Source organism: Molossus molossus, unplaced genomic scaffold, assembly GCF_014108415.1.
Source record: "Molossus molossus isolate mMolMol1 unplaced genomic scaffold, mMolMol1.p scaffold_m16_p_12, whole genome shotgun sequence".
NCBI classification, from domain to species: Eukaryota; Metazoa; Chordata; class Mammalia; order Chiroptera; family Molossidae; genus Molossus; species Molossus molossus.
Window position 1 is genome coordinate 57,363,398 of NW_023425347.1, and position 13,046 is coordinate 57,376,443.

Genomic DNA, 13,046 nt, shown 5'->3' on the forward strand with positions numbered 1-13,046 from the left:
CACCCAGGGCTGGACTCTAGGAGTGCATCCAGGCCTTCATCTCCCTCCTCGGAGGGCTCCGAGCTCATGGCACCCCTGGGCGAAAGGCAAGGATGGTCATTGTTTTTGTGGTGCTGTGTCCCCTCCATGCTTAATCTAACTCTAATGAGACTGTCTACTCTTCTATCCTTCTTTCTTTCAGAACTGTCCAACAGATTTTACAGTCTGACCGGATGAAGAGTGCCTAAGAGACTGGCGGTTGGCATTCCCTAAGATGGAGAAGACAGATGGTAGGCAGGCTGCTTTGTGTTCCTTGGTCTAACGTGAGCATGTGAACTGAAAAGGGATTGTTATTGTAGATCCTGAAGATAGCCCAGGGAAGGCCTACAGGAGACATCCCCAGGCAGGCGGCTGGGAGACCCAAACCATGTATTTCTGGTATGAAGAAGTGAAGGTGGTAGGGAATGGGAATGAAGCTTTATGTTTATATCTGACTTGTGTAATTTTTGGAGTGTTTTCTCACCTCTGTCAAGCACCAAGGAGGGAGAGGGATGCTCTTACTTATTGCCCTCATTATAGCGAGGAGGAACTGGAAGTCTGAGAAAGAGGCACAATATGGTAAAATTCATACCTGTGTGATTCTCCATGTCATTTAACTCCTCTGAGCCTCATTCTCCTCCTGTATCCGTTAGCTTTGCTGTGTAAGCAAACCACTCAAAACATGTATTGACTTAAAGGTATTTAGTGTATCTCAAAAAGATTCCATAGGTTTGGCTGGGCCATTATTCTGGTCTGGGCCAGCATGGCTGACCTTTGCTGGGCCCATGTGTCTGTGGTCTTCTGGGTGACCGCCGGCTGGTTTAGAATGGCCACATTCACATGCCTTGTGGTTGATATGACTCCATATCACCTGGTGTGTTTGTGATGCTTGAGACAAGTGTCTCTGTCCAGCAGGTGAACTGGGGGCGGGAGGGTTGTTCACACGGCGACAAAATGGTTCCAAGTACAAGAACAGACCCCAATGTGCGAGTGATTTTCAGATCTCTACATGTGTCACATTTGCTGTTGACCTACTGGTCAAGGAAAATCACAAGGCTAAGCTCAGGGTTAGTGGAGAAAGGGAGTACTCAAGGGTGGGGTATAATTGTAGCAATTTTTGCAAACAGTGTATCGAACCTCCATAATTAGGTATGAGTACCTACTTCACAGGGGTGGTAAAGGACTAAATGAGATCATGCGTGTAAGGTTGGTGAGTAATACTATTTAGCACAACGAATATTTCAATGAATGTCCCCCCGCCACCCTCCCGCTCCCCAGGAAATTGGCCAAGGGTCATAGACTACTAGATCCTGATGATTTGATTTCTTACAGAGTGCTTTTTCCAGATTGCCAAATGTCAGGAGACAAGAGAGCCGATAATCCCCCTTGAATCACATGGCCCTTCACTGGCTCAGGACTCAGGGACCAGACAGCAGCTCCAGCCCTGCTTCTTTCTGCTTTGCAGATGCAGTCACCATAATTTTAAGGGTCTGCCTTTGTCCCCAGAGAGCTGCCTTTTCAGTGCATCCCTGGAAGTGGCCCTGCAGAACACCAACTAATTCCCTGAATGCCCCGGGGGCCTGTCATTTTTATCTGCCTCATTTGTCCCTGTTCAGCATCCTCTGACTGCTGCTCCCCACCTGATCAACCACAACCAGCTGAAGAAAGCACCCCCCCCCCCCCCCGCCCCCAGCACACACATCTCACAAAACGAAGGCAGGAGAGGAGAAACCTTCCGCCGCTGTCTTGGCCTTTTGAAGAGGCTAATTTAATTCCCCTTCTTTCCATCTGTATTTTTGGCCACTTTCTCTCTAGTTTCTGTTTTTCCCATTTCCTTCAGAATCTGAGTATAGGCTTTCGGACTTTTCCCCTCACTTTCGATGCATCTGATTGGTTTACTCACCTGCCAAACGTCTCTTTGTCCCTCGAGATGATGACTGTGGCATCTCCCTTCTTCCCTTGTCCCCTTTGAATGCCCTTTCTCTGACTGTGTATAACTCGTAGGCTGCGTTTGCAGGTCCGTTCCCGGGGTCTAGCGATCTGGTGCTTTCAGACCAGGCTCCAGGCATTCTCGATAGCTCAGAGCCTCAGATGTGGTACCTTTTCCTTCTGCCCTGATTCATTTTCTCAGTTTCTTCAGAATTATTTTCTTAGACTTTCTTTCCCTCTTGAGGCTGCAATCCTAACACAGAGTTACATAGTCCAAGGAGAGAGGACATTTCTGGCCGATCCTCCCTGCCCATCCCTGCCTTCCAGCCCCTTGTGGAGCACCTGCCCCATGGTCTCTGCCGAATTCTTGCCGGCAGTCACAGCTCTGCAGGAGAGGCATTCGTGTCGCCATGTTACGAATGGGGAAATTGAGGCATAGGGACATGAAACAATTTACCCTGAATTACAGAGATAAGCTGTGGCAGAGCCAGGATTCAAATCCAGCCAGTTTGTCTAGGTGTTGGTTTATTTGATCTGAGTTCGTTTTGAACAGACGCAGTCCTCATAATTAATTCTTACCCTGGCCAGATGCCCAGAATTCTGAGCTCCTGCATACCTGTCACCAGGTAGAATTAAGAGGAGCAGAGCTTAATGTAAGTGTGGGTCTCAGCATATCCGCTCAAGCTCCTTCGTTCAAGGTCCAGCTCTCCTCTTGCACAGAGCAGCAGGTGGCAGGCACGGCAGCACAGTGGGTCTGGGGGGGTCTGTGTGTGTCTGTCGGGGTGTGTCTTAGTGATATCCCAGAGTGCTAGCTTAGGAAGCACCTACTAAACCTGTCATCCCAGATAGCTGCTCAGCCTCATAGACTCCTTTGGTTCCCCTCAGTCTCCCTTGTGGAAGATTTTTGCCTTTGAATTTCCTGTTTCTAATTTGATGCTATTATTGTGTTTGTGCTCTGGACCTGCTCCCAGAGGCCACTGGGCAAATTCGTGCATTTCTACTGAACTGAGGCAAAAAGAAGATCATCGAATGCAGCCTCTTTTTTAGGAGAGTTCATGGCCTTCTGGGTCACAAATCTGCTCTCCACTTAACTTCAGACAATTATCTCCTCTCTGCTCTGGCCTGGCCTGTAATCCAGGGGGCCGCAGAGTGGACCGGGGGCCTGAGGATATTGCAGAGCAGCCTGGAAAACTAATGGAGAGACATTGCTCTCGTTTACTGAAACTACCACTGTGCCTCTTGGGGGGAAAGCAGGTTGGTAAAAAAGCGTGTTGGTAGATGTGAACTTATTTGGAGCTTTTTGGGTGCTGGAGTCCAGATATGTGCCAGAGAAGCCCTGGAACCCACGAGGACCGCCCGGGTATCTGCACCAATGCTTTATTCTGTTCCCTGCTGTGGCTGTGACGTAATTGCCCACAAATCCTGCAGCTTTATTTAGCAGTGAGGCTGGTGGGCTTGATTGTCAGAGTTCATGCGTTCAGCCTTCATGTGTCTATTGGCTTGGTTTATTCTTCGGAGATAACTGTACTTCCCTAAGCACAGAGGGCCACTTCACAAGCATGTGACACCTGCCAGGAGAAATCAGACAGGCAGGTGGGAAGAGCTCGGCCCCCATATGTCATCACCCTTAAGGGAAAAGCAACCCCAAATGTGCCCCAGGTAACACCATCATTTGCACCTTTTCTTTAACCCACCCTTTTCCTCCATTGCCTTTGGCTTCCCTCACCTGTCATCAGTCTCCCAACTGGTCTTCAGGTGTCTGGTTTGCATTTCTTCTCATCTTCTGCAAGAATGCTCTTTGTGAAATCACATTTGACCAAGTAACTCTCTGGTGTAAAACCCTTCCTAGCTCCCGTTACCTAGAGAATAAAGTCAAAGCTTGTTGGCATGCACACAATTACTCCGTGATCTGGCTCCTGCCGATCTTTCCAGTTTTGTCCTTTCCTACTCCCCATCCTTGCCAACCACACTTTAAGTTACAGCCATGTCAACTGCATTTAGAGAACCCCGAATTACTGTGGAATTTCACACCTCCATGCCTTTGTACGGTCTCTGACATATATATAGAATCTGCCCTGGCTAGCTATTGCTGCATAACGAACCACCCCAAAACTTAGTGGCTTAAAACACAGGCTCAGCTGAGTAGTTCTAACTTGGGGTCCCTCCTGTCATTGAAATCAGGTGATGGCAGAGGACAGAGTCAGCTGATGGCTCTTTTATTCATGCCTGACACCCAGGCCAGGATGGCTGGACCAGCTCAGGCTGGCTAAGTATCTCTCTCCCCCTCTTCACATGACCTCTCTATGGGGCTACTTGGGCTTCCTCACACCGTGGCCATCTCAGGGCAGCTGGACTTCTTACATGGCATCTGGCTTCACTGAAAGTGCATTCCAAGAGACCCAGGCAGGCCCGGCTGGTGTGGCTCAGTGGATTGAGCGTTGTCCCATGGAGAGGTCCCGGTTCAATACCGTGTCAGGGCACATGCCCAGGTTGCAGGCTCGATCCCCAATAGGGGGCATGCAGGAGGCAGCCAATGGATATTTCTCTCTCACATTGATGTTTCTATCTCTCTCTCTCTCTCTCTCTCTCTCTCCCTGTCTCTCTAAAAAAAACACTATAATATTAAAATAAAAACTATAATAACAAAATTTAAAAATAAGAGATCCAGGCAGAACTTACAGGCTTCTTATGACCCAGCCTTGGAACCGCCAGCATCATTTCTGCCTTTTATTCCCCCGGCCCCACAGGCCTGTCCAAATTCAAAGGGGTAGAGAAATGAACCTCACCTCTCATTGCGGGATTTTCTTGCCTGTCTAGAGAGGGTAGAAGTTGATGGTGGCCTTCTTGGGAATAAACAGCTACAATGTCTTTCACCCTCTTGTTCTGGCAAATTGACATTTGTTCTTTTTTTTTTTTTTTTTTAAATCCTCATCCGAGGACATTTTTCCATTTTTTGTACAGACAGAGTGGGAGGGAGAGAGAGGAAGAGAGAGAGAGGGAAACATCGATGTGAAAGGGACACATCGAGTGGCTGCCACCCGCACGGCCAACCAGGGCCGGGGACAAACTGCAACTGAGGTACGCGCCCTTAGCGGGAACCGAACCCGGGTCTCTCCGGACCGCAGGCGGACGCTCTAACCGCTGAGCCAAACTGGCCAGGGCGACATTTGTTCATTTTTTAACTCCAGTCCTATGTCACTTCTGTGAAGTCATCCCTTTTCTAGCAGAATTAATCTCCAAGTCCAAGGAAGTTATTCCAGAAAACCTGGGAAAATGAATCGGCAACAAAGACTGCTCCTTAAGCATGCGTATGTTATGATCCTTGTCACACTGCATTGCACTGGTTCGTGTATCTATCTACTCGACCACACGTTTTTTGAGGCAGTGCTACACCTGATTTATTTCTGCATCCTTAGGATTTAGCTTAGCAATCAACACGCAGGTGCTCAATAAATAGTGGTTGAGGTGAGTGAGTTGAGTTACTACTATTTTGTAATTTTGTCCCCAAGACCTATTACTCTTAAAACTAAGCAGTCAGTCAGTTAAAAAGAATCGGTGGAGTGCCTTCTGTGTACCCGGCAAATCAGCCTCCGTTATGGGGCTTCACTTCTCAATATTGGAGGCTTCTGCAAAAAAAGCTACAATGTTGAGCATGTGTTGAATGTTTGTCATGTGCTTGGCATTGTTCTAAGCACTTCATCAACATTAATTTTTTAAATTTATTTTATTAAAATAAAAATTTTTTTTTTCTTTATTGATTTTTGGAGAGAGAGATGGAAACATTGATGAGAGAGAACATCGATTGGCTGCCTCCTGCATGCCCCCCACTGGGGATTTGGCCCACAACCTGGGCATGTGCTCAGACCAGGAATCGAACCAGCGACCTCTTGGTGCATGGGTCGATGCTCAACCACTGAGCCACACCAGCCGGGCTATGTATATTTATTTATTTTTTTATTTTTTTATCCTCACCCGAGGATATTTTTCCATTTTTTGTACAGATAGAGTGGGAGGGAGAGAGAGGAAGGGAGAGAGAGAGAAACATCGACGTGAAGGGACACATCGAGTGGCTGCCACCCGCACAACCAACCAGGGCCGGGGACAAACTGCAACGAGGTACATGCCCTTAGCAGGAACCGAACCCGGGTCTCTCCGGACTGCAGGCTGACGCTCTAACCGCTGAGCCAAACTGGCCAGGGCCGGGCTATGTATATTAATTAATCAGTCCTCCCACTAACCTCATGTACCTATTATTCCCATCTGATAGATGATGAAACACAGGGATGCTAAGTAATTTCCCCAAGGTCACAGAGCTGAAATATAGACCAGTCTCCAAAGTATGTATTTTTGGCCTCTGTGCTCTCCACCAATGTTCTGTCCTGAACTCAGCATTTCAGAGCATTTAGCAGAATGTCACAGAAATAAGAAGGGGTGTCACATGAGGAACATCAAAGGAACAACAACTATTTCACCGAAAGAAAGAGCTCTTTGGGGACAAGCTCCTTTGGATTCAAACACTTGAAAGACTGACTTGTTCTCAGAGACTTCTGCTGGAGTCAAGAAAGTCAGTGGTGCCTCAGTGTGAGGGAGAACTTGCTGATGTCCCCTGAGAGTTTGGGCTGCCCTGAAAAGTCATGAGTCCCCCCATGAGTACACCACTGTGCCTTTGACATTAATCGTCCCTTTCCCCTCAACACCTTTTTTCTAGGCTGTGAAAAATGTGGTATTTCCTTACTTGGCATGAGTTTTTGAAAGTGAAATTCATGTTTGTTAAGCACTAAGAAGTTTTCAGGTGAAAAAGAAGATGGATGATGATGGGTTCCTGTTCTCTCTGGTGAGGAAGCTTGAAAAATGTGGAAGGCACAACTCCTGGGTGTCTCTGGCTTTACCAAGATTTCCCAGTGCCTATTTGAATAATCTAAGGTTCTTTTTTAACACTGAGACAATTGTATACCTCATCCTTTGAAACTTTCCGTATTCATAATTGCCCATTAGTACCCTGATTAGGCAAACTTCTGGCCACTTTTGTTCAGCAAGTACATGACTCAAACCCAGTGAAACGGTTTTATTTTGCTGGTCTGCAGGCAGATTCCATAGTATGACCTACTGAAAACTGGAAACTATTTCCTCCACCTGTTTCCTTGCAGACTTTGGCTAAGCACATGTTGATGCATTAACATGGTTTCTTAGCACAGCCAAAGGACTGTGAGCATCTCAGCACAATGTAGAAGCTGGAACATTTAGCAGAAGTCACAGCTATTGGGCCTCACCACCTGTCATGCTTATTCACATTGTGCTTTTTTACATGCCTTCTGTCCTTCCAGCCAAAGACCAGTCCTCTCAGGGGGATGAAGAGAAAGACCCTCCAAAGAGTCATCCCTACTCCGTGGAGACCCCTTACGGCTTTCACTTAGACCTGGACTTCCTCAAGTACGTGGATGACATTGAGAAGGGAAACACCATCAAAAGGATTCCTATCCACAGGAGGGCCAAGCAGGCCAAGTTCAGCACTTTGCCCCGAAACTTCAGCCTTCCCGACAGTGGGCCTCGCTGGCATGCTGCTCTTTCCCACCAACACTGGTCCCCAGTGGTGTGCAGGAAGGTGTCGCTGGGGACAGAGGAGCGAGCCCAGTCACTGCCGCCTGGTGATCACCCCCAAGTCTCCGTGAGCGGCAGTGAGGTGACCTGCCCCAAGAGGGCCCTGTTGGCAGAGACCGCCAGGCCCCTGGAGGCCTCGGCCCCCAGGGAGGCTGAGCTCGCCTCCGGGACTGGCCGGCCCCAGCTTCTGAGAGCATCGAGCATGCCAGCCGCACTGCTGCAAAACAGGGCCGCAGAGGACCCCAGCCTAACCGCAGGCCCCCCCGCACCTCCCGCGCTCCCTCCACTTCGGGCGGAAGGCAGTGTCTGTGACAGCACCTTTGGCCCCGCAGAAGGATTTGCGGGTGTTCACAACTCCATCCCGCGAGCAGCAACCCAACCAAAAGGCAAAGAGTTTGGAGACCTGGTGCCAGGGATTCCAGAGCTGGTACGGGAAAGGGCTGAGCCTGCGGAGGGTGCAGAAGGGGCCGCATCTCCCCTCTCTCCCCCAGGTCCTCCCCTCTCATCCCAGAATGCATTTGTAGTTTCAGAGGATGCGAAAGAAGAACAGAAACCCAGAGAAGCAGAGCTGGTGTTCACCCCCGGCTCCCTCACACCAAGCCCCCCTCCTCTGCCATCACCCATCCCCGAGAATGAGCTCCCACTGGAAGAAATCGAGCTCAACATCTGCGAGATCCCGCCCCCGCCCCCCGTCGAGGCAGATGTGCGGAGCATTGGCATCCGGGTCACGGAGGAGAGCCTGGGCCTCGCCACGACGGAGGCTGGCAGCATCTCCAGCCTGAAGCAGCAGCTCCTGGACCTGGAGGGAGAGCTGTCCGGAAAAACCGAGGAACTGGCCCAGGTCAGAGCTGCCCTCCAGCAGCAGGGGGAGGAAATCAAGGCTAAGAGGCAGAGGATTCAAGAGCTGGAGTGCACTGTAGCTCAACTGGCCGAAAAGCTAAGCCACGAGAACACCAAGGATGCTCAGGGCCAGGCCGACGCCATGGTCAACACTGACCCTGTCCACGGACTCTTGACCAGGGAGTTGTGTGACAAGAGCATTGGTGTTGACCTTCTGAGCAGCACAGGATCTGAATGTTGGGGGGCCAGCGGAGAGGAGAATGACCTCCGATGTGGGCCGGACAGTCACAAACGGGGAGATCAGAGCCCGGCAGAATGTGTGCCACCATCCCAGCTGTCACTGCCTCAGGACCCTGAGATGGTCCTCACCTCTTCTTTACGTAGCTGCCTGTCCACCGAGCTCAGGATCGAAGAAGCAGGCTCCGAGCAGGAGGGAGACCCTCAGGTGGGAGCCGGGGGTCTGGTCAGGGGAGCAGGGGACTCTTCATGGAGCAGTGACACAAAGGCTCCCCCAGCAGGGAAGGAGGAGGCCGGTTCAGAGCTCCCAGGGAAGGAGGGCCCAGGAAGGCCCCCAAGCTCACCCACAGATGCCACTATTGGGCAGTACGTTAAGAAGATCCAGGAGCTCCTGCAGGAACAGTGGAGCTGCCTGGAGCACGGGTACCCGGAGCTGGCCAGCGCCATCAAGCAGCCGGCCTCCAAGCTCAGCAGCATCCAGCGCCAGCTCCTGAGCTCCCTCAACCTGCTGCTGTCCGCCTACTCGGCCCAAGCTCCACCCCAGAAGGAGTCCCCGGTCCCTTCCTCCTCCCCACCGCCAATGGGTAAATGCTGGTGCCTGAGACAGGGAACCATTTCTCCTTCATGGGACGAGTCAAATGGGGAAGGGGCTTTAATTGCATGCATATGTTTTAAAAAGATTTAAGCACCTCCAGGAACCTAGTGTAATAAAACCTGATCCGTGTAACAGTGCAGGCTCTGTGCCCCACTGTATCCTTGCTCCAAGTTAGGATGGACTGCAGGGCTCCATGCACAGCTGTTCAGATATAGCACAGGGCACAGAGATGCCAGCCAGGGTGGGTACATTGGAGTGTAAATCCAGCCCACTATTTACCCCTTCACTCGCCAAGCCTGTGAAGGAGCAATAGGTGCCTGTTTCTCATTTGCACTGCACAAAGGCAAGGTTTAGGGTGCTAAACCTCAGCCTCCCTTCATTGTTTCCTGGGCTCTTGCATTCCTGAGATCCTCTCTGGTTCTTACACATTAGAGGTTTTCTCTAGCCTAGTTTTGCAGGAACATTATATTGAGATCTGAAATGTTTCACTGAACAGTGTGCTCATGCTTGAGACAGAGGGAGGTGGAGGGGGAGAGAGAGAGAGAGAGATTGAGTGATACTCACATGTCGCTCTTTTGGCTGAGCCGCACTTCCTCTTGGAACAGACCCTCCACTGTTGAGTAAAGTGGAACCACATTTTGCTTTGCTCAACCAGCAGCGTGCGAGTCTGCTTCCTGCCGCCGCTTGCAAGTGGCCTGCTTTCTCATTATTTCACGCTAGTTCTAGTCTCGCCCATTAGGAAATGCCTCCTATACCTTTGAGCACAGCCACAGAAGATGTGTGCTCTTGCTCCTGTGCCTGTCCCACATCACAAAGGGTCAACCGCCCGAGGTGGGGGCAGAGGTGGGACCAGGAGACCCATGAATAAGTTCTGTGCTTAGAGATCACTAACTACCTCCTTCTCTGCCCTTTACTGAGAAAGGCCAAGCCTCTGGTGTCCCAGCTGTAAGACAGGGACCACAGTGGCACCCATACCACATAGCTCTTTCGAAAGAGTGCTCCCACTGTCGTGCACACAGGGAGGGGCTTTGTCACCAGAAGGCTAGGCCTCCTCAACGACCCTCCTCCGAATGTTTGATTGACATGATCTAGCTCCCTGTCCCTTTCTGCCTCTTCACACACCTTCATTCTGTGAGTCTCCGTTTTGCTGCATTCTGGGGCATCTCCAAGGTCATTCTAACCTGTGATGTTGTGTCTGCCTAGAGCTCTCCCCGTCGACCAGCCTTAAATCCATAATGAAAAAGAAAGACTATGGCTTCCGTGCAGGAGGTAATGGGACCAAAAAGAACCTTCAGTTTGTTGGGGTTAACGGTGGGTAAGCATCGCTCGTGCAGCCCAGACTGCCCTCCGCACTACCTGTTCTCTGTCGCCCTTAGCGCTCTCGTTTCCCAGGGGAAAGCATCTGGTTTCCATTCTTCTTCAAGGGGATTAATCTCCACGGCCCTTTCAAACTCCAGCTCGGGTTTGCATGTGTTTGGCTCCTTGCCAGCCGTGGTGGTCTGTCGGAGCCTGTGTTTTAATATGTTTTAGCTTTGGTGTCCCGGGGGCCAGGATCCAGGTGGCTTCTGGGAGTTTGGGGGCACATGGGCCCTTAAGGAAGACGTGCAGGCTGAACCACAACACTAAAACTAGGACAAACTCTTCATCTGTTGAACTTTAAATGTCATCCATTTCTTTTTATTTTTATTTTTCTTCTTTCTGTTACTAACTTAACTGCAAACCAAACCAACATTTTTGGGGATGAAGAAAAACAAGCGGTGTCTGTGGACTCAGACCATGAACCAAACCTGATATATTCCAGAGAGTAAATCATTGGATTTAGAATATTTTCTAAATGTGTCATTCAACAAACTTTTTTGAAATGCCAGCCATGTCTTAGGTGGTGGGGACAAACATGTCAAGGAAACCGTGGTCCCTGCCTCTAGCTCACAGTGAGGCCTGGGCAGAGATGATGCAGGAGTAGAGAGCCGCTGGTGTGAGGAGAGTTCTGCAGAGAAGGAAGCGTAGGGTGCTGTGGAAGCCCAGGAGGGGCACCTGGCCCAGGAGGGGCTCCCGGGGGCTGCCCGGAAGAGGTCGGAACCCCTGCTAATTTGGGCCAGACCAGAAGGAAGACACCAGAGTCAAACAACAGTGACATCACTGTTGCACGTTCTGTGAGGGAAACGTCAGAATTGATGAATGGGTCACGGCAGAGTTGCTGTTCCCACCCCTGCTCATGTCAGACACTGGGGCCCGAGGGGAAACGGTTCTGTGCCGGGCTTTCACCAATCATGTACAGAAAAGGAGGATCGGCCTCATCTCAAAGTCTAAGCAGGCCCCCAGTGTGGCTCCTGCCTTTCCTCCTTCAGATGTGCCAGGTCAGGCCCATCTCGGGGGCCTTGCCTCTGCTGTCCCCCCAGTTAAAGTGCTTTTTTTCCCAGATATCCCTCAGCATTTGTCACTACAGTGCAGTGGTTCCCAACCTTGGCTGCACCTTGGACATCCTGGGGAGCCCTAAAAATAACGATGCCTGAGTCTTCTCCCTGAAGACTCCAGTTTAATGAGTCTGGAGTGTGGTACAGGTATTGGGGATTTTAAACCCCCTGAAGTAATTCTACTGTGCATCCAAGGTTAAAAACTTCTGCTCGAATTAAAGTAGCTCCTTCTCCCATCACTCTGTCCCATGGCCCTTTATTATTTTAGTCAATGTTCAGTATTTACTATCTGAATATATTATTCATATGTTTATTTTCTGCCTCTCCCTATTAGAATATAAGATCAGTTAAGACTTTGGTATAGCATTTAGAACAGAGCCTGGCACATAGCAGTAAATTTCTGGTGAATGAATAAACTTCCAGGTGAAGTTTTTATGGAAGTAATTTTAAGACGAGAACTGCTTGATGAATATATTGTATCCCCTATTGTATCTCTTAATCACAAAAGTAAAAGGTTGTTCTGAGCACAATAGAGGAAGAACTATCTGGGATTTCAACAAGACAGAATGTGAGCATACCAAGACACAGGCTGGGTTTGCAGAAACAGTGACCATAGGGGCCATCATTCAGAGAAAGGGCTTGAGGGGGTCAGTGGAAGCCGTGGGCTCTGGTCTCCCCGGTTTCTGGCAGTGTCTAGTGGCCCGAAAGCCCGAAATCTTCATCTTCTGGAGGCCTCCTGTTGACCATTAGCAGAGGAATCAAATCTTCCAGGACCTTCTTCCATGGCCTCTGATCTGCCACCTGAACATAAGGATTATGCTGGAGAGGGAGGACCGCGGGCGTAGGGGCGGTCCGCGCCCGCACTTTGCTGATCCCAGCAGTGGTTGAAATAAGCTGCAGCTGAGAAAGGCAAATGCCGGGTTCAGGTATCCCGACTCAGGTAGAAGCTGGGCTAGGACAGAGGGCTAATGGGAAGTCTCAGTCACCCAAAGCATACAGATCTGTCAGGCAATTCAGAAAACTGAGGGTGGGGATGGGAAACACTTGCTGAGATGTGGGCCCTGCTCTGGACAGGGAGTCAGGATTCCGACAGCAAATGCTTTCTTAAGACCCTTGGATCGCCTGTCTGGATCCCCCGAACGCACTGGTCAGTAGGGCACGTGCTGTGTGTGTTTTTGCTGCAAAGACCTTCGTTAATTACCTTTTCTCCCCACATGGCCTCTGGCATTGGAGTCAGAGTTCTTCACACTTTTCTCTGACACCAAGGTCCCTGGGAGTCCCCTTGTCCAGGCCTGAAGGTGTAGAGAATGGAGGGTATGGTCAGCAAGCTGGGCAAGGCTACCTAAAGCCTAACTAGGGCTCATTCATCTTGACATGGGCATTGGGCAGGTAGCATAGAACGAGTCACCTCTGTC

The 13,046-nt window shown here is 50.1% G+C and overlaps 1 protein-coding gene across 1 annotated transcript in view; it reads left to right on the top strand.

Moving 5' to 3' along the window:
• The first annotated feature begins 253 nt into the window (after positions 1-253).
• The window catches only part of KANK4 (KN motif and ankyrin repeat domains 4), a 28,945-nt gene continuing 16,152 nt past the window's right edge, over positions 254-13,046 (top strand). Inside the window, exons 1-3 of the mRNA XM_036256938.1 lie at positions 254-269; positions 7,272-9,206; positions 10,421-10,532. Coding sequence (XP_036112831.1) covers positions 254-269; positions 7,272-9,206; positions 10,421-10,532 — 2,063 coding nt within the window. The remainder of the gene's footprint in view (positions 270-7,271; positions 9,207-10,420; positions 10,533-13,046) is intronic.